The sequence below is a fragment of the Protomyctophum parallelum genome (genome assembly GCF_964188405.1).
Source record: "Protomyctophum parallelum genome assembly, chromosome: 4".
NCBI lineage: Eukaryota > Metazoa > Chordata > Actinopteri > Myctophiformes > Myctophidae > Protomyctophum > Protomyctophum parallelum.
The window spans coordinates 2,418,714-2,444,395 of NC_139700.1; the positions used below are offsets into that span (position 1 = coordinate 2,418,714).

The window sequence follows — 25,682 nt, forward strand, 5'->3', positions numbered from 1 at the left end:
GAAAAATACCTCTCTAGTATATCAGATCTATTAAACTCACAACGTTTGGGCTTGTTTTCATAGACGATGGTCGCTTATTTCTGTCGCAAAATCTGGCAACACTGCACTACACTGAGGTGACCGACCTGGCGGATATAGTCAGAAGTTAGCTAAGAGCACCATTATCTATTGGACTGGTTTATAGTTTATGGAAGCTTTTAAATTGTATAAGTCACAAGTACAAGTTTCAACCCGTTGTTGTGTCCGTCCGGTCCGGGTGTAATTCTTCTGGCGAAAACAGGTATGTCATATTTATTATATTATATATAGCATTATTATTGAGCATATATTTCTGCGTCACGCTGTCGTTACGCACATACACAACACAACACAACACAACACAACACACACACACACACACGTACAGTGGCACAGCCACACACACACACACACACACACACACACACACACACACACACACAGTAGCACACATATTATTTGGTATTTATATGTTATTGTGCTGGGGAATTAATGTGATATGTGTTAATATTGTTACAAATAGGGTGGATCATCTCAATCTTGGGAGGCTGGTCAGACTTCAAAGAGATAAAGAACACTGTGACTTGGACAGGCCACAGGAAAACCCAAGTTGACTGTCAAAAATTAACTCAGTCTTAAAGACAGCAACCATTTACAACTAACAACAAATTGTCTTTAATATGTTTGCTACTTTGCTCACTATAGTTTGTTCTTGGCTACAATCTATTATTGTACAATTAGCCTAGCTGGAGAAGATGAGAATGATAGGACCACAGCTTTTGAGATAAGATGAAGTTCACACACACAGTCCAAACAGTTCTTTATTAAATGAAGAGACACAATGTTTCGACCACTTCGGGATGTCACAATCCCTTTAAAATAAAGAAGTCAAGGGTAGGGTGGTACAGGAAAATAAACAATTAACTGCAAAACAAAAATACATCAACATTTTGCATAATACGTATTTTTGTTCAGCACCCATATAATGTTTGAGATGTGCATGCTTTCCTGCTGGATCCTATTCCTGTGTAATTGCATTTATCAGTAATAATGAAAATGACAGGCCAATTGCTGCCATTACAACGCTCAATGTATAACACTGTAATTGTATTGTATACATGCACAATGTGTATATCAAAATGTACCCTACTTCTGCTAGGAGACCATGGCAGACCTTGGCATCAAAGAGGGAGATATGGTGATGTTTGTGTGGACTCAGCCCACTTCACCGGTCATCTTAAAAGATTTGGTAGAAATTCTGGGTACTCTAGTTGGAGCAGAGGGCAGAGTGTCAGTGGAGAACATAGAGAGAATATCGCACTGTGAGTACCTTGTTATTGCTGGTGTATTTTTGACTCCCATAATACCTTATAGAAATAAAAACATACTCGTATGAAAAGAAAATTAATTAGTAAATTGTAGTGTAAGGATCAAAACCTAAATAGTTTATTATTTCTGTTCAGATATCCTATCATTTCAGTTTCACACTAAGCTCTATACAGTATTAATGCTCTCTTCTCTTTAACTCTTACTCTTCTCAGCCAAACATCCAGCATCCACATTCAACTGGGTTCTGTCTCTATACAGTATTAATGCTCTCTTCTCTTTAACTCTTACTCTTCTCAGCCAAACATCCAGCATCCACTTTCAACTGGGTTCTGTCCTGCATTCTTGCCGACAGTTACTTCGTCCACAGCTCAGAGACTCTAGAGGAAATGGCCAGAGTTCTCAAGCCTGGCGGAAAACTAGTTCTTGAGGAGCCAGTCACAGGTGAGAGTAATGATGGAGTAAGAAAACAGACTTATAGGGGATTCACACTATGGTCCCGGGTGCGCACTCGGGACCACTTGGCAGATGTTGTGGTAGTGTGAATGATGCGTACCGTTCCCGGGAGCGGATCGCCCAACCGTCCCCGGGACCGCATGGGGGGAGGGTCTCTGGACCGTTGAAGTGTATTCAGATACGGATCGTTCCAATGTGAATGCATGCAGTCGACGAGCCAAGCGTCAAAAAAAAATCACACACGTGTGAACTGAGTGGTGCAATTCCCCCCCCCCCCCCCCTCTCTCTCTCTCTCTCTCTCTCTCTCTCTCTCTCTCATTAGAGTCACTACCCCTCTCACTGTTTCTGGCGCCCCCTACTGCTATTATTAAGTCACATACTCATGCTCACACAGACAGACAGACACACACACAAACAAACAAACACACAGACACACAAACAAACAGGTACGAGGACATTGCAAGCTGGTTGTAGGAGTGGTTGCACCACTCAAAAACACAGCCTCTGCACGATGCGTAACACCAGCGCATTTCTCAACGCCGCCCTTCTCCTGTTGAATCTGCTTATACGCGCAGCACCGCGCTGATCTTATTCTGCGGACTACACGTGGCTCTTGGGCTTTGCTTGGCACAGTTTCCAAAGTAAAACAAAATAATAATAATAATAATAATGCTAAAGTAGAATCCATAGCAAACTAATACACTGGAGCACAGAACTGACTGACAAGTAGTATAACGGCAAAAAGCCAAAGAGGCAATGCAATTCAGTGTGTCTGGATTCATTTGAGACAATGTCGCACAGTTGATGGTCAGTGTCCGTGAGCGCCAGCCATCAATTGAAGCACACCGTCATCAGGAGGATAAAGTGTGTTATGCAAGTGTACCCGGGTGCGCTGTTGAATCTCGGGCAATGTGAATCATGGCCATCGGGGACCAGGCAACCGTATTCGAAAACGGTTCCAATGAAACGGATTCAGTCCGTCTCAGTGTGAATCCCCTATTAATGACTTACAGGGGGTATTATATTATTATTATTTGTTCAAATAAGTTTTAAATAGCTCAATATTCTGATGGTAATCATTTTGTGTTTGTTTAGTAACAGGAATTTCACAGTCTCTCTCTTTAAAACGGAACATTAATTGTCCTGCAGTGATGAAAAAGAACTCATGCAGCATACAGGATTAACCAGAGAACTTAAACAATATAAATTTGAAACTGATAAATGGGTTCTCCCCCGATAGAATTGGTGAACCACCAGACCTGAAATGTATTTTCTGTTTATCAAGAGACAGGGAGACACCTTAATGAACAAACTCTATTGCAATTATTACTATCAGATAGATCTTGAAAAGTGTGTGTGTGTGTGTGTTTAAGTTGTTTAACTCGTTTAACTCAAACTTCTAGGCTTAGTGAGGTTTTGAATGTCTGTGTTTTTTACATCAGTAAAAGAGACAGAAAGGAGAGAGAGAAAATTAATTGTCAACTAAGGGGAGTCACGGTCTAGGCAGAGTAAATGCAATATGGTGGACTCTGCGTGGTACAGAAGGACTATTAAAGTTTCACCTCTACTTCTCTCTGTCAGAGAGTGACAACCAGGGTGTGAGGACCACTGACAAATTGACATCAGCTCTGAAGTTGTCTGGTTTGATGTCTGTTACAGAGGTGAGTGCATGACTTTGACTAGGTCCTCCTCTGTTGAATATTTATTGTTTATTCAAATGATTTAGGATTGTGCTGTGAACATTATATATAATATGTAATAACAAGACAAACCAGTTGACATCTCACTTTCATAATTCATATTAAAACATTCATTTTGATGAACATTTCTTTACTGCGTCCACTTCCATCCAGTTGAGTAAAGGAACCCTGTCCCCGGACGTACTAAGCTCCTTCAGGAGTTCCACAGATTACCAAGGCAACTCTCTGACCAGGGTCCGCCTGTCCTCTTCCAAGCCTTCCTACGAGGTGGGATCTTCCACTCAGCTCAAGCTGTCGTTTGGGAAAAAGAAACCCGCCAAACCAGGTACGACGTTAACCACGGTGCCCATGGCTCCTCCTCACACATTTTCGGTGGACCTACAAGCTCGTAGCGCGCCATTCGGTGGCGCGCTACGAGCTTGTAGGTCTGGCGCGCTACGAGCTTGTAGGTCTGGCGCGCTACGAGCTTGTAGGTCTGGCGCGCTACGAGCTTGTATAGGTCTGATATACAGAAAGAATACAAAAGGCATTATATTCCTTAATCAAATATTTGAAATACAGGGCGCAGACAGCATTACATTCACAGAAAACCGCCCAATGAACCACAGCATTGTTTTTTAACCCATTCTGACCTGAGATCAGATTCTAAAAATGTCTATTACATCCTGACAGTTTCATTATTAACCCATTCTGACCTGAGATCAGATTCTAAAAGTGTCTTCGATTTTTCAAAAATAGCAGACCTACAAGCTCGTATCGCGCCACTCGGTGGCGCGATATGAGCTTGTAGATCTGCTATTTTTAAATAGCTAAAGCATGACATGATGCTGACACCAAAATGGGTGCCCGGTCAGAATGGGTTAAAGAAATTCTTAACAGTGATTCATCGATTTTCAATTAATCGTTAACATCCCTAATTTGTTGTTGGTTCATGTGTAATATACACAAGTATATCCATTGCTGTTGTTTTAGCTCTTGATCCCAATGCTGCAAAGATGTGGACCCTATCAGCACTGGACATGGATGATGATGACGTGGTGAGTTCATTATCTAAGTTACTGCTGTGCAGAAACCCACATATAGACGCTACAGACATGTAAAGTAACATTACAAAAAAGACATGCGTGCAATAGGTGTGTTGTGGACTGCCACCTGTATACTAGAATTAAAGGATTACTTTAAGGTGTACTCGGCCTGTGTCTCAGCCAGGGTTTAAGCCAGTTTGTTCTCCCTTTCCCCTGTCTTCAGGATCTGCTAGACTCAGATGCTCTGCTGGATGATGAAGACCTGAAGAAGCCTGACCCCAGCTCTCTCAAAGCACCAGCCTGTGGACCGAACTCCAAGGCGAAGAAAGCATGTAAGAATTGGTGAGTATACCACCACAGATCCAGTGCTGTTTCTTCCCTGAACTCCCATCAGAAGAAACGGCCACGGTCATTAATCTAGCCCATTGCAGACGAGCACACGATCCATTTTTGGTATTTAATATTCGTATATGAAATCAGACAATGTTCTTCTGTTCTGTCACAAAAAAGTAAAGCTGCTTTGGACTGTGGCTATCATTTACATGAGTGAGAGAGGTGTAAATTGGAGGGCGGGTTGCAGAGGCATAGAATCCAACTGAAGTGTAGATATTTAAAATAGCTAAACCAGGAAAATCCAAGGCTCACTCTCATTTTTAAATGCATAGATATAATTTTGTTTTAGCTAGTTTTATTTAAAAATCCAGACTGGATGTCTGGGTCTATGGATCCTGATCTTAAAGTAAAAACAGAAAATGGCTATTTTTATTTAAAGAAAAACACGGTTTTGTGATATGTATTCGTTTGCGTCCGTTTAAGAGGGACTTTGAGAGCTGTTTCACTGTACAATGTAAGTCAATGAGGAAATTATTTTGAATGATCAATTTCTAATCAAAGGGGCAGCTATTTTTTATATCACCCAGTTACATCATCGCAAGGTAACCTCTATGTCCTTGCCCTTTAATGTGGGTGGCCCTAGTGAGAATTACATCACGTCTATTCCTCCCAGGTCTTGGTGCTTTAGCTTAGTACACATAATAATAGTCTGACATTATTACTGTTTTTGAAGCTCATGTGGTTTTGCTGAGGAGTTGGATGAGAAGAAAGATGGCGCCACAAAGGCCAACCTACCAAAGTCTTCCTGTGGAAGTGTGAGTAGCTTTCTTTGAGTTTGCAGAAAAGAGAACTTTGTGTGAAACACCAACATTCCCTTCTGAGATAGTTATTTACACATATCTTTCCTTTTCAGTGTTACCTGGGTGATGCTTTTCGATGTGCCAGTTGCCCATATACGGGCATGCCAGCATTCAAACCTGGAGAGAAGATTTTGTTGGACAACAAGACCCTAAATGATGCCTAAAAAGAACTATCTCGATACTCCAGCACATCACATTGAGTTACATTCCATCCAACTTGAGAAAGCCTTTAATTCCTTGTAGACCCACATTAACCATATTCCTCCTGCAAGACTGTTTTCAAAGATGCTTTTTCCATTTGAAATTTGTTTTGTACCTAACGGCAAGTAGTCTCTTGTGTGCTGGATGTTTCCTGAGATTAGTTCTGTTTAACAAGCAGTATGTGAGTGAGATCACCAACTTCAATCACTTTGTTTCCCCAGTTAGGGGGCAGTGGTCATGCTCATGTGTTGTCTGTACAAGTTGAATTGAGTCATTCTTGCTCAGCATCAAGCCTGATTTATGCTACGGTGACAAAAAGTGCAACATGATAGCGTTTCTTCTTTTTTCCCAGTTTCCAAAATGATATTTTCAAAACAGACTAGATGCAGTGGTTGGTGTGGAAGGGGCAATCAAAAAGTATCTGATGCACTATTGTTAATTGGAGTACATGAGAAGCACTGACTGAAAGCAGCTACGTTTCTGGCCTTTTCATCAATAATCCTGATAAAGCAATACATTCACATACATGATATTGTCCAGCTTTTCAGTTTTCTCGATATACATGATTGAGATGAGTGTTTTGTTAAACGATTAAACAAAAGTTGTTCACAAGTATGTTATTTATTTCACTACTGGAAGAGTTTTGCAAACTGAAAGAGAACCAAATACAAAAAAACATTTTCAATACAAAAAGTTCACGGCAGCTCATACCACCAGGCAACATTGAAGGCAACTAATGCAAACAGTTCAGTACTGTCAGTAGGAGTAGTAAGACTTTTCCTTAATCCTTTCTGCTTGTTTCAAGCAAGGTAACGATCTGTGTTCCCTGTAAGATGGCCATTAGCCAAGCTATAAAAATGACTTCATTCATGAGTAAATGAGTTTTAACTTTTAAACTAGCATTTGCAAATGTGAAACGAATCAACTGCGTGGCCCATTCCTCACCTCAAAATGTTAAATATGACGGAAATAGTGTCGTGAAACTATTTACCGCTTTACCTCTCTTTCACGTCTCTCCAGTTTTTGCCGGTGCAGTGACTTTATCCAACGAAATTACCGTCATAGCTATGAGGTGTGGCCATTGCAGTAGTAAACTGGCGGAATGTGGGATTAGAGGGCTGCTTTTACATGGATCATTTTGAATTCTTAAAATGATTCCAACCAAAGGCTTAATGATCACAAATGGTACAGTCAAGGAAAAGCAGTGAAATGGAGAACATTTTGTCTGTGTCCAACTCCAATTTAGGGCTCATCATGGGTGCGTAGCCTCAGTCCATTTAGGGCTCATCATGGGTGCGTAGCGTTTAGGGCTCATCATGGGTGCGTAGCCTCAGTCCATTTAGGGCTCATCATGGGTGCGTAGCGTTTAGGGCTCATCATGGGTGCGTAGCCTCAGCCCAACGTCCCAATAATCCGACACCCATGACTCCCGACTAAACCCCTAAACCCTAGCCGCACGCGGAAGCCACATGTGAGTCTTAACCGGCCATGTAGTCGGACTAACGGGATGTCGGACTAACGCCCATCATGACTCTACAGTGAAATCCATTTTGATATCTCCTAAAGTGGGTTCAAAGGTGAAGCTGTATGACACTCCAGCACTCCCGTCCCCTAAGCTCTCCCATGGTGACCTGAAGAAGAAGACACCCTGTCTCCTGTGCCGGCTCCACTCGCAGGCACCCTGTACAGAAAGTTAGAGTAAAGCATTGGCTCACATGATAAATTATAGTATGGATAATGTTCCATGGATAAAAATGACCTGACATGACCTTGGTAAATGAGCAACTGTAAAGGCCTTTTCAGACGAGATGCGACCGACGCTTCTCGGTAATTAATTTTCAATGAGAGGCGGGCGGTTATTTTGGATGAGCAGAGAAATTGAAGGGCGTTGACACAACCGGGCACGGCCCTGTGAGATTATCACGCACATGCTTGTTTGTGCACACGCCCGTGGGCGACAAGAGATACAATTTACAATTACAATTTAGGCATTTAGCAGACACTCTTAATCCAGAGCGATTTACAGTAAGCAAGAACAATACAAGGACGGCATAGAAATACTCATCTAGAATCATAAGAAATCACTAAGAAACTAACATTCGTCTATCAGTAGAATATCTGTACAATGAAACTATAAGAAAACACTTTAGTATAGAATGCTATGTCTACATAATATGCTATCAAATTACATTTTTAGCCTTTGCATACGCCTGCAAGGTTGTCGAGGATAGGGCAAGTGCCCGCGTGCGTCACTTGCTCCCCGTCTGAAACGGCCTTAAGGCTGAAATCAACTCGGTATGACCTAATATTACCTGTTCACCGATAGGTCCAATCAGACCCATGCTGACAGTGATGTCATCATTCAGCTGGTACTCCATCCACAATGCAACCCCATGACAGCAGCCACTCCTGAAACCACAGAGTACAGACCAGGTTTTTGTTTTTTCATACACTCCCTATAGTCGATAAGTGCATGGATGGCCCCACATTTTGTGGGAGATAATGACTTCTAGTGAAAAGCATTTCAGTGAAATTAAACCATTTGTCATTTTAATGGGGTTCTGTCACAGGCTCACAGCCATAGTCATTAGTCAAGGCAGGATGGAGGTTTATACCACCTGGACTAGTCAAGGCAAGACCCAGGTTTATCCCACAGCAGCAATTTACAATTTAGGCATTTAGCAGACACTCTTAATCCAGAGCGATTTACAGTAAGCAAGAAGTTAAGAACACCACAAGGTAATACATCAAATGCATAGAAATAGTCCTCTAGTATCATAAGTTGACTAACCTAACAGTAGAATATCTGTACAATGAAACTATAGAATGCTATGCCTACATAACATGCCATCACTAAATGACATATTTTAGCCTTTGCATGCGCCTCCAAGGTCGCTAGGGCAAGTGCTACAGTAAGTACTGTAAGGTACTAAGGTGGAGTCTGAAGAGGTGAGTTTTCAGACTACGGCGGAAGATTGGGAGTGAGTCTGCAGTTCTGATTGCATTGGGGAGTTCATTCCATAGTTTGGGAGGCATAATCACAGCAGGGGGTATACTGTATAGTATAACAACAAAGCCATTATCTATTCTAGACAAAAATGTGTTTTACGCAATACCATACTCCGAACGAATAACCACAATTAAATTATTTTGTTAATGCTTAATTGTATTTTTATTCTTGTGTATGAAATAGTCTATACATAAAGTTGCCTTTTAATTCCCTACTTGCGTGGTCCGTGATATGACGGATGGAAACCTGTACCTTATGAATGGGAGTAATCCCTGACTGCTGATTTGCTGTTGAGGGACACACTGTGTAAAGTCAAAGGTCATGACAGCTTTGGACTGGGTCAGAGCACGGCAGGGGTACTCCCACAGGGGGTGGGGCTCTGACTCACTGGACTCACGGAAGTCCAGGGACTTCTGAAGACAGAGAGAACACATGGACAAATACAGAGAGTGAGATAAAACGTTTGAATCTTTGAAATGAGAATGGAGCTTCAACACAGTCTTTTGTTTCATTGGATGCACAACACATGACATTTCTTCCACGTAACAGCTATATTATCACTGCATGGATTTACCTGGACCATATCATCCATGGGTCTGACATCAAAGCCCTCACAAGTCCCACATGGTGCCCTTATCCTCCATAGATCCTAATACAGAAAACTGGTTAAAAGGAGTGAAATAAAAGGGTCTACAGAACCCCTCTGTGGTGTTTTTCAATTACCGGTACCTTATTTAAAAAATAAACTTTAGACCTTTTTTCAGTTTAAAAAATGTGGTATTGGCATGGCAAAAGGCTTAACCCATTTTGGGCGGGAACCCCTTTTGGTGTTAGCATTATGTTATGCTTTAGCTATTGAAAAATTGCAGATCTACAAGCTCATAGTGCGTCACCGAGTGGCGCGCTACGAGCTTGTAGGTCTGCTACTTTTGAAAAATCAAAGAACGACTGACATAGAAACATAGCTTTTTCAGAAAACTGTCAGGATGTGGATTGTAGAAGACATTTTTTGAATCTGATCTCAGGTCAGAATGGGTTTCATGAGTCTCACCTGGAACTCCACTGCCACCATGTGGAGGGTTGCGGCACAGGGCAGGATGGTAGCGCTGGGCTGTAGGAGTCCCGCCAGGGCGGTCCGACAGTACCAGAAGAACAGCGAGTGCCACGGCAAGAGGCTGGTGCTGAAGTAGGGTTCACCCAGAAGTACTGAGATCTACAGGACAGATGGGGAATAATGGGAAATACTGACTATCTAGGGGAATACTGAATATCTTATTTCTTTAAAAAGTGTGTGCGTGTCCCAAACACAATCATGTCCACTCCAGAATTACCTGTTCTCCTCCTAAGTCACTAGTGGTCAGCTGGTCAGGTGTGCTCTCTAGTAGCTGAACCGCTCCTTTCATGGAGTTAGCTTCCAACACCTGAACAACAGTACATCAAATAGCGTAAGGGCCTTTCTCCCCACATTGTTTAGTTAATAACTTTACTCAATAGTTTTGTCATCATCATAATCCCATATCAACATTTATAATATGTATTTCTAGAGCCAATGCTAGTATGTAAGAGACAACAGTTTTAGTGTTTGGTTACTCTAACTAAATTAATATTTGATGGTCATTTAAATTATTTACCTGTTCAATAACCTGTCTGGACATTCTAGAATGTTCCAAACTGAAAACCTGAATGGACAGAGGAAGTAGTTTAGTGAATGGTCAAAGTGGATTCAGTCATCAAATAAGCCAAACAGACTAAAAGTATCATTCAGGATAACAAGAAATGACAGTCATATTTGTCAGGTGAAACAGGTGCTGTCTCCGTTGTCCCCCCCCCCCCCCCACCCCATATTATAAATATTTTACTAACGAGTATGTTTCTGTGTTGCAACCTCGCGGCCGTTGTTTGCGTTCGTTTCCGATGTTCTGTTCATGGTTCAATGACTGTGTTTTGTTGTGGCTTTCCTGCTGTCCATGCATTTACAGCAGCTCATAACATTAGCAGCTGTTGTCGCTTCGAGCTGCGGTCTTATAGTGGCTGCGGTGCAGCGTTGCCAGACTTCCGTGGTGCCGGGCAGGGCTTAGGAGGCAGCCAATCATGACTAGGTCGCTACTACATGATTGGCTACACAAGTGGTGCAGACTCCCATTGGCTTAGGCGGCGTTTCAGAGTATACCATTGGCTTAGGCTCGCTTTGCCTAAAAAAATGGTAACTAAAAAATACGGGGAAGCAGCTTTTTGCTTGTACGGGCCGTCGAATGAATTGAATTGAACAATGTGGACAATGTGGACCCTGTTGTAAACAAGTGTAATGCTTAATTGGGTCGTCCACTCACAGTTAACAGTCTTTGTATTGAGTTTGTGCTTAAAATGTACTGTAAATTCTACAAACTGTTAATAAATATTTCAATCAATCGGCATGGAACAAGCTCCCACTGTACCTTCGTCAGGCAGCCTCTGTAGACATTTTTAAAGCACAGCTCAAGACCAACTTCTACAACATTGCTTTTAATTGATCTTTTATTTTTTGTTATTCATGTCCTCACTGTATTGCATTACTGCTTGTTTTTTAATGTCGTTGCCTTGCTTTTCTTTTATTCTCCATTGTTCTGTAAAGCACTTTGAGCTGCATTTCATGTCATGAAAGGTGCTATACAAATAAAGTTTTATTATTATTATTATTTATTATTAGGCGGCATGGGGTCACTCCCGTTGATGGCTAGGTCACTTAAATTTCATGAGCTGTTATGACAGGTTTCACCTGACAAAAAACTACCGTAAGTAAAATACTTCTGTGTGTTGGATACCTTCTTGGCTCCAAGCATGTGAGCAAAGATAGGGAGGAGGCTCCCATCACTGACTCCTAGACACACGCTGTCTGTCTTTAACACCTGGGGAATAACACAAACCAAACCACAGCACATTCACTAACACTATTGCATTAAAGCCTTACAATTTACTTGGATGACCAAGTAAATTGCTGTACAAATGCTGCTCAAAGGCTGTTTTAACTTACACTGCGTAGTGCATTGACATAGCTCCCCGTACGTTGCCGGTCGTTAAGCTCCCCAAATCGTGGCCGTGTCCACACCAAGTGGGCCTGGCAGGTACAACATGGTCGACATGGTGGCGCTTCACTGTTTGTGTCCCGTTGGCTGAGAGGATTAACAACCAAAAGGTCAAAAAAGCAACAAACGGCAAACACGGGATTAAGTACATTCCTCTAAACTTCTAACGGTAGAGAATAATGTTTTTTGTAAGGTGTGACGCCCATACAGAACATTTCTAAGACAACAAGTACTGGAGGAATCTCAGTGTGTCAAGGCACATATGATGTTTTCATTGTGTGCAGTAGTGCAGCGCACCTGTTTGACTGGAGGCTGTACCACAGGCTGTAATCATCATGGCAGACAGTCAGAGCCACCTCTTCTCCCTCTGTCACCCTCCTCTCTATCGGCAGGAAGTAGACACTCTGCATCCAGTGGTCACGCCACTGGGAAAAACAACATAAACCATAAATTGGATTAATGTTACCCAAAATTAACCCATTTAGGACTGAGACCAGATTCTACAAAATGTCTTCTAAATCACGACAGTTTTCTGAAAAACCTATGTTTCTATCAGACTCCAAAAACAAACAGTATGTAATTGGGCGCCGACAACCGTTTGAAAATATGTTGTTTTTTCCAGGCCAACAATACCACGGTATGAAGACACAAACTAACCGGAGCGGGTTGAGCATTCGGGTAGGTCCAGCTGGGAGCCATAGAGCAGACGATGGTTCCGCTAGGGTCCATGTCGATGTCCCACCAGGATAGGACCACCTGCGCCCGCCCGCTGGTCTGAGCCGGGAACCGGGAAGAGTAGGTTTGAGGAGCGCTGCTCACTGGCTTACTGAAGTCCACTCTGTTATAGAGCAAAAAATAAAATAAAAGTTTTTGGGAGGGGGGCTTATATACTGTAATTATTGGTGATAGAAAACATGTTGTAAAACAAAACAAATAGCACAAAGATTAGCCATATGTGCTTCTGTGTGTGTATTACAATGGCAGTAGTCATCGGGTGCATACATACATACTGTAATTTACGGACTATAAAGCACACCTGAATATAAGCCGCACCAGCTAAATGTAGGGAAAAAAACTAATGTGTACAGTACATATACAAGCCGCACTGGACTATAAGCCACAGGGGGGACATGGACCGGCCATAGAGATATATTTAGAAGGTCCCCTAGTAGCCATTAGCTGTAAAAAATCCATAGATTAGCCGCACCGTTGTATAGGCCGCATGGTTCAAAGCATGGGAAAATAGTAGCGGCTTATAGTCCGGAAATTACGGTACATACATGTATCTGGAAGCATAATCAATACTTTGTCTCTCACCTGAACATGGTGCAGAGAGGACCCAAGGGGGTGAAGCTGTCAGGGCTCACTTGACTCAGCTGGATGTCACAGACAGAATGGGCTCCTGCACAGCATGCCACCGTGGAGGGGGGCACCAGTCTCCTGTTGTCCACCTGTATGGGCTGGAGCTGAGCCCAGTTCCACAACAGCTCCGACTCAACCAGCTGGGCATAGACGGTAGCCCGGTGGGGCACAGCCTCACAGCCCTCCTGTGGTGGAGAGGAAATAATGAACAAAAGCATACTTAACACTAAAATAAGTAATGTATGCATATTTCCTGATTTGAGAGAGATAAACTGTAATTTATTATGTATACATCACTTCAAATGATAGAGACAGTGCCTTACACATCATCATAAACCACACAACAATCACAGATTATGACTTTGACTCTACTCTTTTTTTTCTTCATGTAGACAGACAGACAGACAGACAGACAGACAGACATACTTGAACCAAATTCTGGTGAGCATGTTCATAACTGGGTAGAGCTCCTTCTCCTATCAGTTCAGTATCAAACAGCTCTGTGAGCAGGACATTGGCTCTCGTTTGCATGTCTCCATCTGTGATCAGACACAAATACAACGTTGTTTTATTGGAATGTGACAACCAGTTACAATATCATCGCTGTCGGAATGTGGAAAATAATAACTACTGAAGTGGTTATTAATTAGTCACAAGCTCTTGCTAATGCTGTTTATTGGTTAAATATGTATAAAACCCACAGACAGAGACTTCTTCTATCTTGGGCGTGTCATTATAGGCAGTACAAGTAATTAAAAAAAGGTGTGAGTGTGTGTGTGTGTGTGTGTGTGTGTGTGTGTGTGTGTGTGTGTGTGCACATGCATGTTGACTCTGACCTGGCCCTACAGTGACTTCAGTGGAGTGTTTGTTGATAATCTTGATCTTGTCAGAGAATCCATTTTTCTCCACGATGCACTGGGCTGCCTCAGCCATGGGCTTGAACACCTGGAGACCATTAGTCATGTGTTTATATACAGTTTATGATGGTGAGCTGACCCAGAATAAAGCATGACATATCACGTCCCTTAGTTTTGACTGTATGGACGGTCAACGCTAAGACCACTAATCCATCAGTAACACCCCCAAACACAAGACCGGCCTCACCTCCACAGCATAACAGAAGTCAGCCCCAGCTGTGAGAGCCATCATGGAGAGTAGACCTGTTCCTGTCCCAATGTCTAGAACAACCACTCTCTCCCCCCGCGCCTGGACCCTGGAGACTGCTGCACGGATGCCCTGGTAATACTTCACATTCTGGAAGAGAGAGTTTAGTTGAATATTTTTTTATTTAACAATATATTGAATGGCTGTTTGTAGTGGATTTTAAAGGCATCTGTGGAGAGCAATATAACTGTGGGAGGATGTGATAAGATAGAAAAGCAACACTTACCCTATCATGATCATGCAACATATCTGCAAAACAGGACCTGAAAAAGACAGATTGTCTATAATCAGAAATTGAACTAAAGCAACCGCTCAGGTCTGAAGTCATGTAAATAAAGAGGTTTAATATTTCTACAATGGCTACCAAACCTGGGGGTAACCAGTCATTCAGGTCTGATGATCAAACCATATTCCAAATGATTTATTTATTTACATTTTGGGGAAAATAGCCATTTAACATTGAGGTAAACAAAGGGGTAAATAAGGGGGGGGACTTTTCTTTTTTTACAGGGGCCAGTTACGAATTGCAGCCGGCCGTATAGGTGCTCTGCGGTTAGGGATTCACATTTCTTAATGGCTGTTGGTAGGGCGTTCCACATTTTAGTGGTATAGGAGTGAAATTAACTGGATCCCTTGATTGAGCCGAATCTGGATTGCACGTGGTTTGTTGAATTCCCTGACTCTGCATGGCGTTGTGATTGTGGAAGAAAGCATTTTGACAGACCTGTACATGGGTATCTTGTTTAGCGAATCTTGTAAGACCATGTAGGTGTCAAAATATAATAAAAACAGTTGAAAATGGGGAGAGTACAGTTAAGTATACAATTGGGGGGTGCAGTTTAAACAGAGCCTATGTCACATTGCGTCGTTAATATACATGTTATAGCTCTGGTCCATAGCTCTAATGCGCAACGCATATTTGTTCCCTGAGGGTATAAAGCATTTTAAAACAAATATCAGCTATCTTTTGCAGTCACGGGACAAATAGCATTTTTTTTCCTCAAGACTAAAAGCTTCAGATTTAAAATGTGTTTGGTAATTGGTACTCTCAACTCAACTCAACTCAACTTTATTTATATAGCACATTTAAAACAACCATAGCTGTCACAAAGTGCTGTACAGTACATAGGTAAAACAGTAAGACACACAAAACAAGAAAAGGAGGGGGGGGAAGCAAGTTCAGGAACAGAGGTCTCATGCTGTGTTAAAAGCCAAAACTCTGACTGTTTACATGTGAGGTAGCCCTCCAAGCAGAACCCAATGCTACTGAAGTACTCGGTACCTACAGATTGCACACATTAACACCGTTAATAAAAATGTGACAGCTAGGCTGTCTTGTGTTCCAACAGGCAGAGCAGCAGAGAGTGTAATAACAGCAGTGCCATGGCAGCTAGCACGCATTGCTAACGTTACCAACCTGGCAATCTCTTGGTGATAGTCGTATTCCTCGCTCTCCTCCACACAGTCCAAAGCACCCGAGATCGGGTTCGCTCGTCCACAGAAAATCTTCATCGTCCCTGTCCGGCCGGCGGTAGCACGACTTCAATTTAATAAATCTGTATGACGACTTTCTTAAAGCCTAAATCGGTTAAACCAGCATTGCTACTACGGCGGCAGACATGTTTTTGGCAAGCACGTCAGTCGGTCCCGGTCGGTCACGTGACATTGTGACCAGACTGGTTGTTAGATTGCATGGTGAGTGTTGCTGATCCTAATACAGGGTCAGATTATGACAGGCAATTCCTGCTGTCAAAAAAACACTTTGTTTGAAATAGACACTCGTGCTTTCCAAGGTGTGATTTGGGGTCCTAAGGATGAATACAAAATTAATATCAACATCTTAAAACCAAAATGTTGAATTGTGGGTTTGAGCTCACATGCCCTTTTGGGGGGGGGGGGGGGTAACTACCTGTCAGTGGGGAGTGTTGGCTGGGAGGAGGAGTACCGCCAGTTCGACGAGGTAAGTGACGTTTCCTCACTAGTAGTAGTTGAGAAGCAGCTGCTCAGACCCCCGCATGGTTTTGTCCTCGGCTTCGGGTTCTTGGAAACGCCCCCCAGCCACTGCGTTAGTTTTACTGAGGTTAACCTAGCGGTATTTTTGTGTCAAAGACAAGAAGTCATCTTGTGGATTCCATAGAGCAGCGGATTGGTAACTGCTGGTATTATGATGAAATATATAGAGAGCATTATCATCACTTCTGCAGGCGTGGTTAAAGTACTGGCTAAACACATTTTGCAGGAACTCCCCTGAACCACCTCAGGTTTCCTATGGTCAAGTTCAAGACAGAAGGCCTTGAACTTTAGTCTTCGACACAAAAGTCGAAAGGTTAACTACTCTATTCAATGTATTCAATCTATTCAATACACAACAGGGGGTGTTACTGTGTATTGAACAGATTCGTTTACTAGTATCAATAGAGTGCTAGTGCTGTCATGTGGGCCACATTTACATAACTAATGGTGTATCGGTTCATTATGTAAATCAGTAACAGTGGCCGACATGACAGCTAGTAGCTACAGAAGTTACAGAACGGTTGCTAAATGTCTTGAACGTGATCTGACACCGTGATGTCATGTAAACGCTGAATTACAATACCCAAAATCTCGGCCGAGTCTCGTTCATTCCAGCATGGCGATGTTACCGTGAAATTGGTGACCTGCTGAAATAGGTCATATAACACATCATATAACGTCAGTGACAGTGTCCATTCCATACGCAAATCATTGCTGTTTGTTTATTAGCACTTGCCACTTATAGCAGTATAACCTAGCGGTATTTTTGTGTCAAAGACAAGAAGTCCACAAGATGATCACATATTTCGTCAGGTCACCAATTTCACCGTAACACTAGCTGCCAGCCATGTCACACACAACACACACACACACACACACACACACACACACACACACACACACACACACACACACACACACACACGGCTGATGGAAATACATAATTTCATTGCGATCAAAAAATAAACCAGCAATCGTACTTTCAAACTGACATTTAAACCAACCAATCAACGACCAGCGACAGCCCACAGCCGAACCAATTAGCGACCAGCGATAGGCCACGTCAGCCTGAGTCAGCCGAGCCGACAAATCAACGACGAGGGGTGGGCCACAGCTGAGCGTAGCGTAGCTCGCACCGGCTTTCAGGCAGATGCACTGAGACTTTTACAGAACCAGTCGCATTTTCCACTTGCTTAACAGCAATCTGAAACTACCTGCTCATCAGCTATACATCACCAACGGACCACCATTACACACACGACAACCACGAAAGGAACCAGTGTTTATTTTGCACCAGTGCTAATTTTCTTGCTTTCCTTCTTCAACACAGTGAGTTTTATTTTCGAATTACTACGTTGGGCTTTGGGTAAGGGCCGGCCGTTGCCGCCTGTCGGTATCGTTGCGTCGACTGTAGTTGTGTTTTCCAAATACGTTTGTAAGCATTTGGGTTTTGGTATCATCGTTGCCTCGATAACGTCTGTGATTTTCATAAACGTTTGAAAGGATTTAGGCTGTCTGTATCCGTTGTAGCCTAGCTAAGCCACAACTACTATCACAGAGGGCAATTGTTTTTTTGCACGGTCAGGTTCCCGTCTTAATTATTACCGTTGTACTGTGTTTAAAACTTAAGTTAGTTAGGCGGCCTACATTTAAAAGTTAACTCAAATTGTGGCTCGGCCATTACATTTTGAATCAAACTAACATAGCTGCAGTCACAGACCTAAGCTAACCACTTGTAGCATAAATAATACTCCTTGTTAGATCTGTTTTTTCTCTTTTTTTACATTTCTTTCACTTTTTTTTTTACATTTCTCTTTCACAGGTATCAGCCTTATACAACTCTCAGCTCTCTCTCAGTACTCCCCCCACAGGCACAGCAGCACCTCTCTCTCTCTCTCCCTCTCCACAGGCACAGCAGCACCCCCCCCTCTCTCTCTCTCCCTCCACAGGCAAAGCAGCACCCCTCTCTCTCTCTCTCCACAGAATGGAGCAGTATCGCATCAGGTTGATCAACGAGCCGGCTGTCTCTGGACGTGCAGGTAAGTTCAGGGCTCGTTTCAGAAGGCAGGTAGACGTCCGCGTGGACAACCTGGTGAATCGTGCCCTGACAGCTGACGACTTGGCCACCATCACAGAGTGTGTCCCTGAACTGTACCGCCAGTTCGACGAGGTAAGTGACGTTTCCTCACTAGTAGTAGTTGAGAAGCAGCTTCTCAGACCTCCGAAGGATGTCACACCCGTTGTTGAGGAGAGACCCTGTGCATGCTACTTTGACCAGCGTACTAATGAGTGGAGGCCAGTGCTTCCTTGGTATGACCGTCGTAGAAAGCAGTGGAGACCAGCTTTTATCCGTAAAGTCACCCGGTGTCTCTGTAAGCGCTATGTCCCCAGTACTAAGACGTGGGTGCTAGTCCGCCCTCCCACGCCACCAAAAGCCGTGGTGACTACCCAGAGCAACGTTCTCTTCCAGGAGTTCTCTGGTTCCCTGGTGACTCCGTCCCACCCTGACACCCTAACGCCCCCCTTCAGGTGTTGGAACGCCCGCTGTGGCAGCCGTTATGACCTCGTGGAGGTGAACGGTCAGCAGCTGGCCAGAGTCATCTCTGGCGTCTCCGCCACATGGGAGTTGGGTGGAAGGCCAGTCCAAAGGCAGTGGAGAGTGACTGTCTATAGGTCAGACGGACAGATGCAGCTGTCCGTGTTCTGTAGCTTCCCTGAAACGGTAAGGAGGCGTATAGTCTTTAGTGACGGGGTAGAAGTAACTGAAGAGGGGAAGACCGATGTCGATGGTATTGGTCGCATCGACAGAGGCCCTCCTCGAAGCAAGACGGGTCTAAGACTGTAACTCAGACAGACCTGGGGTGCGCTGGTCATTGTAGCAGCTGCATGCACAGGGTCTTTCCTTTCCTACGGGGGTGCATCAAGTTGATCAAGGAGCCGTCTATCTCTGGACATGCAGCTAAGTTGAGGGCCAGACATTTTTATTTCATACCTTACACTTATAGAATTGTGTGGATTAATACGGAATGCTTTTAGTAGTACTTCATGAGAGGATCGACCAGGTAAGTGACCTTTCCTAGACGACAAGCAGCTCTTAAGGACCTCTGGTACAGGTTGGTTTGGTGCCTTTTCAGCAGGAAGTGGATCTTGGAGGCATTCCATGTTCCTCCACGTGCTAGGCCTCACAGAGAAACTTGACACTGTCTTAAAAAAAACTAATAAATAAAACCCCCTCTCTCTCCACAGAGCAGCAGAATGGAGCAGTATTGCATCAACAAAAAAAGTAATGTCTGTATGTTTGCCTGTCTGTTTGTCCACAGGTTTCTACTGACTGAGTCGTCACCAGTCAGTTGGCCTCGCGTCTGGTGGGCTGGCTTGAGGTGCCCTTCAACCCTGTGATGGTCACTGGCCTTTGGCGTCTTGCGGAGCCAGGCTCTAGGTTGCGTCTTGCGCCTGAGCATTTAGAAACGTCTGTCTATGGGGCGTCTGGGTGTGGTAAGAGGTAAAGTACTCGCCCACCACTGCAGCATTAACTGCAGTGCCTCCAACTTGGCCTGGCGCTCCATCAAACACAATTGGCCGTGTTTACGGGTGGGAAATCTGGCGATGGATCAAGTGACCGTCCCTTTTGCTGCACTGCAGAAGCTACTTGCAAGTGTGTATGGGAGGATGCACACAGTAGTTTATACCTCCCCAGCTGTGGGGGTGGTGGTGCCAGCCACAGGGACTCGAGGACACTTGGGGCAATTGGGAATTGGCGATGACTAAATTGGTCTCCTCCCATGGATTGACGCCTTGACGTGGCGGAGGAGCTTATGTATTTCTTACCCAGAGAGCAGGTTATGGCAGTTACATGCCGGTCAGCTCAAACGGTAAGGGATCAACTAAGGACAATCCGTAGATGGAACAAACCTGTGTTACAGAAATCACCACAAGGGTATCCGAGACACCACCGTGGAGCATGCTAGGAGGTGTGGTGGCGTTGGGAGATCTCTACAACACACTGAGCAAGGACCCCAGGTAAATCACAACTGCGGCACTGTTAACCCATTCTGACGTGAGATCAGATTCTAACACACAGAAGAATGGTGGTTCTTTAACGCATTTTGACCTGAGATCAGATTCTAAAAATGTCTTAAATCCTGACGGTTTAAAAAATAGCAGACCTACAAGCTCGTAGCGCGCCACCGATCTGCTATTTTTCAATAGCTAAATCATAACATAATGCTAACACCAAAAGGGGTTCCCGCCCAAAAAGTGTAATTTTGGATATCAGCAGATGTACAAGCTCATATCTGCCATTTGTGAACATTTTTGACAAATATTGAAGATTTGTGGTCTGCAGCCAAATGCATATCAATTTGAGAACTACTGATTTAGAAGATATTTGTAGAATCTTTGATTAATGAGAAGACAGTCACACTAAATTAGTAATGTCGAGATGGATTGGGAACTGATCAATAAAAGTTGTATAAAATGGGGGTCCGTGGCTGAATGCTCATCAAACTGGAAATTTAAAAGGTTGAGAATCACTGTTCTAAATTAAATGTCAGGTCGAACTACTAGTATTGATTATGCACTGAATGATTTGACTTGAGGCATGACAATGTTGAAATGTATTGAGCCAGTATATGAACCACAACATCTGTGCAGGTGGATGAGGAGCAGTTCGCTACATCGGCAGTGGGAAGGAGGGAGCCAAGCTGATGTGTGGAGGAGGCGTGGCCATCCAGCCCACCGTGTTTGGAGATGTCCATGACGACATGACCATCGCTGGGGACGAGGATTCCACCATCTGGCGTGGAATCAGGACAGACATTTTTATTTCATACATTAGACATAGAATAATACAGAATGCTTTTATTAGTACTTTCATGAGAGGATTACAGTTTGTGTAAAGTTTAAGCACTTCTATGAGAGAATTCGATTGTATTTCAACCCATTTTTTGTGGGAACCCCATTTGGTGTTTGTGCCACATTTTCACGATTTTTCAAAAATGGCAGATCTACAAGCTCATATTGCAGCAGATCTGCTATTTTTCAATAGCTAAAGTATAACCTAATTCTTAAAACACCAAAAGGGGTTCCCGTCAAATGGGTTAATGGGAAATCCTCTGTCAATTTCTTCAAGAGTGTGTACACACTACACTGAGGCACAGACACATAAGGGTCTATTCATTGGGTACCTAAACTAAATCATTTAAAAAAAATCACACGTGTGAAGTGAGGGTCGCTCTTATCATTATACATCAGCTCATGAACAACTGAATTTATGTGATTGGTTAGCTGATTTGCTAGTCTACAATACATATGATGTAAATTTTCCCTTCATTGGCAATGGCATTTAATGTTTGTTGCCACAAATTTGTTATATTTGAGGCACAATACATACGACCTAATTTATCCTTTCATTGAACTGAATATGTGATTGGTTAGCCGATTTGCTCGTCTACATATCTGTTGGGAGGAAACCTCATAACGTTTTACACTATGTGTTTTGTTATTACATTTTATTGCGATCAATTCAGGTGCCAGTGGTGGAATGTAACTAGGCACATTTAATTTAATTTGTACTAACTGGGCACAATTTATTTCTACTTCACGGAGTATTTTACTTCTACTCCACAGCCACTACATCTCGGAGGCAAATTGTAACTGCTGTAATTTGTTTTGTATTTAATTTCAGTTATTGCTCATATATGCTTATTCAATGCATGTCAAAGTTGGGCCGGAAAGTGCCATCGTTTTGGCTAATGTGGAACCCTTTATATGGCCGTCTAGTCCAGTAATAATGTAATTTGACCTCAAACTAATTGCAAAAAAAAACAAACTCAGCTGATTTTGTATCTTACATATGTCCTGAATAACATACAAAAAGTCCCCTGAAATTGTCTGAGGGGAAAGGGTTGAAAATGACCTGTACAGTATGGCCACCATAGACATCCAATATAAGGCAAATAATTTCAAGATTTCCTTTTGCTTTAAGTAGCATGTGACATGTCAAACTAGGGTGTTTTCACGATGCTGAGTCGAGTCCATTCCAAGCATTAGTTTTGCATAAAAACAGTCCTTGGGCTAATACCGGCCATAGCCACTTGCCCAAATGTGCTGACCTCATCACATTTGTGATGACGGCTATGACTGTTATTAGCCCAAGGAGTGTTTTTATGCAAAACTAATGCTTGGAATGGACTCAGCATCGTGAAAACACCCTAGTTTGACATGTCACATGCTACTTAAAGCAAAAGGACATTTTGAAATTATTTGCCTTATATTGGATGTCTATGGTGGCCATACTGTACAGGTCATTTTCAACACTTTCCCCTCAGACAATTTCAGGGGACTTTTTGTATGTTATTCAGGACATATGTAAGATACAAAATCAGTTGAGTTTGCTACTGTTGCAATTTGTTCTAGGTTTAGCCTAATTCTGGCCTATAATGACTGGACTAGTCTGGTGTCGGGTAGACATAGGTGCACGCCTGTCACTTGACAAATGTTTTGTATGTATTTTCTTTAATTTATGTTTATGCCATGTTAGTCTAAGCATTTGTGTACCGTATTTTTGTGTTATCAGTTCAACGTTGGTTTCAATAAATCCAGCAGTATGCAGAACAACTGATTCATTTTTGGACTGAGGGTGTGATACAAATTATGATCTTAATTGTTTGAAAACTTTAGTTATAGCTACTTTGTAGATTTTGGTTAATAGCTCTGATCAGATCTTCAATCTCACTTTGGCTATTTTCAAATTGCCAAAGTAAGCTTGTAGCTCTGACATTTTAAAAAACTTTTAAATTTGAAAACCTGTGAAACGGGACCTTCTGCATAATGAGTACTTTTTACTTTCATGATGTGGGGGAGAAGTAATTGCTCACAGACACTTGGGCCCATAGACCACAGCCAAGGGGTGCACTGGAGACCTTCGGTTTCCCAGGCGGCCTCTTTACCAATTCACCATTTTGATCATTCCACATGTGGCACAGTGTCAATTCTATTCACCCCTATACTGTAGTTAACTGGTTTCTCAAATCCATAGACTTGGCTGCCACATGATGATGTAATGAAAGCCAAATGTCGGGAATAGCACCCCTCAAAAACTATGGTGCCAAAATAATTCTAATAGTGTGGATCAACATGGGAACAGTGTGGCCCCCAATGTGCATCTGAGACTTCATGTCGCCAGCCACTGATGGTGTCATCTATATGGACTATATCTCTGCTGTCAGGAAACTCCAATGTTCATTTTTCAGGAAATGTTAATTATACATTTTTCTGGAAATTAAGAACCTTCATTTTGAAAACAAAGCAATACTGCCTCATCAAAGTTTGTGTGACTTTTGTGTCAATGAGGAGAGGTGGTGGAGTTAGTTGCTTTAGTAGACATTTTGAGGGTCCAATGGAGTTGTGGTTTTGTCCAAAGCACTTTTTACTACTTTCCAGTGGTTCAATATTGGTCCCATATTTTCAACATGTTTGGTGGAATAATGCAGAGACAAGGTAAGAATGTAGTTCATCAGTTTGGAGTCGCCCTGAAAGAGAATAGAACAATAGAATGGGAATGGGATCCAGAAAAATGTCATTTGTGTGAAGATTATGGTGGTTAAAAAAGGTTCACTGAAAAATTGCTCAAGTTGTAAAGGAGGTTTCCAGATCCAAGAACAACAGATCATATCAGGCATGATTCAGACCCTACATAGTGTTTGAAGTTAACATTGACAAAGGAATGAGTATTCTCCAGCTCTTCAGTAGGCCTAAACTAAAACAGAAATTATGTCCAACTCTGCTTGGGAGTGATACATGTAATATGCATGTATAGGCTAATAATACATTGTATGCATCTAAGACTACAACAGAACATCGGTGAGTTAGTTTCACCCACAGAAGATAGACCTGCAAAAATGCAGGTTAAGTTTCAACTCCAAAAACCCAGAAGTATGAACTGAAGACTGGTTTCATGCTGCAGTAACTGCACATGTCCAGTAGGTGGCAACAATGTTCTATTTAAAGAGAAGGTATGGGGAATGGGGATTGTGTTGTTTTTTGTTGATGTAGCTTGTAGCCTATATACTTGGGGTCATATTTCATGTTTCGTTTCATGTCCACATCAGCTGCAAACATATTCTATTTCTATGTTCTCACTAGAGCAGTGGTTTTCAACCAGTGGTCCAGGGACCACTTGAGGAGATAAAAAGTGTTTTCTCTTCATAGCCAAAATATTGCAATAGAATAATTAACTTTCACTGTTCACTAATATATCTGACTACATTGTTTCTATAAAATGTAAATTCAGTGGATCGCTGTATGGCCGCTGGCGCGCCATCCTGAGGATAAAGCATGTGAGTAGTATATATATATGTTAACTATTTTATGTCAGACTTTGGACAAATATATAACAGAACCGTTAAGTGCTCTGGAAATATCCTCTTTAATGAAACTGCGGGTGCTACCTAGCCTGGTTTCCAGCCCATAGACCCCGCCCACTCGCTGGAAGCTCTCAGAGTCTGACAATCAGGCTAGCACAGTGTGGCAATGAGTCAGAACAGAAGACCCGCTGAAATTCAAAGTTTGAAGGAGGAGACTCCACTCCAGTCGATAAGCTTTAGGCTTTAGCTTTGACTTGTGTGTTTTGTTTTCTTCTGGTGTGAGCTATTTAGACCTTAGTTAGTGCTGCTAACTACGGTTTGCTACCATACTTTAACTAATACACATATTCAGGTAAGACTTCTTTCTTATCTCGCTGTTTTAGCTTTGGCCTAATAATGTAACGTTACGTTAGCACGCGGATTCTCGTCAAATAGCTTGTTAAAAAACTATAGTAGCTTAACGTTAACGCAAGCGAAAGTTACTGTTAACTATAGGGCCTATGCCACAGTTTTATACATGGATCGTATTTGGTGGCACCTCAAATCAATGTAGGTAACGTTAGCTAATCCACGTAAGATAATTGACTAGTAGCTATAGCCAGTGAAACCTTAGACACGTTAGCCTAGTAGCCCAAGTTTAGACTAGCGTATTTTTCGATTCTGATGATCACTCTCATCGCTACGAGAGTCTAAATCTTGGGCTAAGAGACAGTTACAATAAGTGAAACTATAGTGATGTTTACATTTGTTTTGTTCAAATCTGCGGGCATTGGGCTGTCAACTTGT

At 42.6% G+C, this 25,682-nt stretch overlaps 3 protein-coding genes across 13 annotated transcripts in view; 2 read left to right on the plus strand and 1 right to left on the minus strand.

The window, feature by feature from the left end:
- Positions 1–25,682, plus strand: part of anln2 (anillin, actin binding protein 2) — a 304,484-nt gene that overhangs the window by 254,165 nt on the left and 24,637 nt on the right. For 6 of the 8 annotated variants that reach the window (XM_083762516.1, XM_083762519.1, XM_083762521.1 and 3 more), the window contains exon 1: positions 25,056–25,248. The exons of the other annotated variants lie outside the window; for them this stretch is intronic. The gene's annotated coding sequence lies outside the window, so the exon portion shown is untranslated. Of the gene's footprint in view, positions 1–25,055; positions 25,249–25,682 lie in introns of those variants that run through there. 8 annotated transcript variants of the gene reach the window in all.
- On the plus strand, positions 118–6,526 carry ciapin1 (cytokine induced apoptosis inhibitor 1). Of its 2 annotated transcripts, XM_083764097.1 has the most exons (10): positions 118–280; positions 542–610; positions 1,178–1,340; positions 1,645–1,788; positions 3,382–3,461; positions 3,654–3,825; positions 4,473–4,537; positions 4,749–4,867; positions 5,592–5,673; positions 5,772–6,526. In XM_083764097.1, exons 3-10 carry the CDS (start codon positions 1,184–1,186, stop codon positions 5,880–5,882), a joined length of 930 nt encoding a protein of 309 aa, XP_083620223.1. In that variant the 5' UTR covers positions 118–280; positions 542–610; positions 1,178–1,183; the 3' UTR covers positions 5,883–6,526. The 2 variants fall into 2 exon arrangements, with proteins under 2 accessions (XP_083620223.1, XP_083620224.1); XM_083764098.1 differs by lacking the exon at positions 542–610.
- Positions 7,219–16,152, minus strand: prmt7 (protein arginine methyltransferase 7). 3 transcript variants are annotated; one of them, XM_083762980.1, is made up of 17 exons: positions 15,935–16,152; positions 14,744–14,780; positions 14,458–14,607; positions 14,190–14,298; positions 13,780–13,892; positions 13,309–13,538; positions 12,649–12,829; positions 12,289–12,416; positions 11,940–12,078; positions 11,731–11,814; positions 10,561–10,608; positions 10,261–10,350; positions 9,981–10,142; positions 9,504–9,578; positions 9,182–9,339; positions 8,232–8,328; positions 7,219–7,600 (listed from the first exon to the last, which is right to left on the minus strand). In XM_083762980.1, exons 1-17 carry the CDS (start codon positions 16,027–16,029, stop codon positions 7,445–7,447), a joined length of 2,052 nt encoding a protein of 683 aa, XP_083619106.1. In that variant the 5' UTR covers positions 16,030–16,152; the 3' UTR covers positions 7,219–7,444. The 3 variants fall into 3 exon arrangements, with proteins under 3 accessions (XP_083619106.1, XP_083619105.1, XP_083619107.1); XM_083762979.1 differs by having other exon boundaries at positions 9,182–9,342; XM_083762981.1 differs by lacking the exon at positions 9,504–9,578 and having other exon boundaries at positions 9,182–9,342.

Coding starts and splice junctions, on each gene's coding strand:
- ciapin1 (XM_083764097.1), top strand. CDS start 1,184: ATGGCAGACCTTGGCATCAAAGAGGGAGATATGGTGATGTTTGTGTGG. Junction 1,341..1,644: donor CATAGAGAGAATATCGCACT/GTGAGTACCTTG, acceptor TACTCTTCTCAG/CCAAACATCCAGCATCCACT. Junction 3,462..3,653: donor GTTTGATGTCTGTTACAGAG/GTGAGTGCATGA, acceptor ACTTCCATCCAG/TTGAGTAAAGGAACCCTGTC.
- prmt7 (XM_083762979.1), bottom strand. CDS start 16,029: ATGAAGATTTTCTGTGGACGAGCGAACCCGATCTCGGGTGCTTTGGAC. Junction 13,893..14,189: donor TGAAGTCACTGTAGGGCCAG/GTCAGAGTCAAC, acceptor GTCTGATCACAG/ATGGAGACATGCAAACGAGA. Junction 10,351..10,560: donor CCAGACAGGTTATTGAACAG/GTAAATAATTTA, acceptor ACTGTTGTTCAG/GTGTTGGAAGCTAACTCCAT.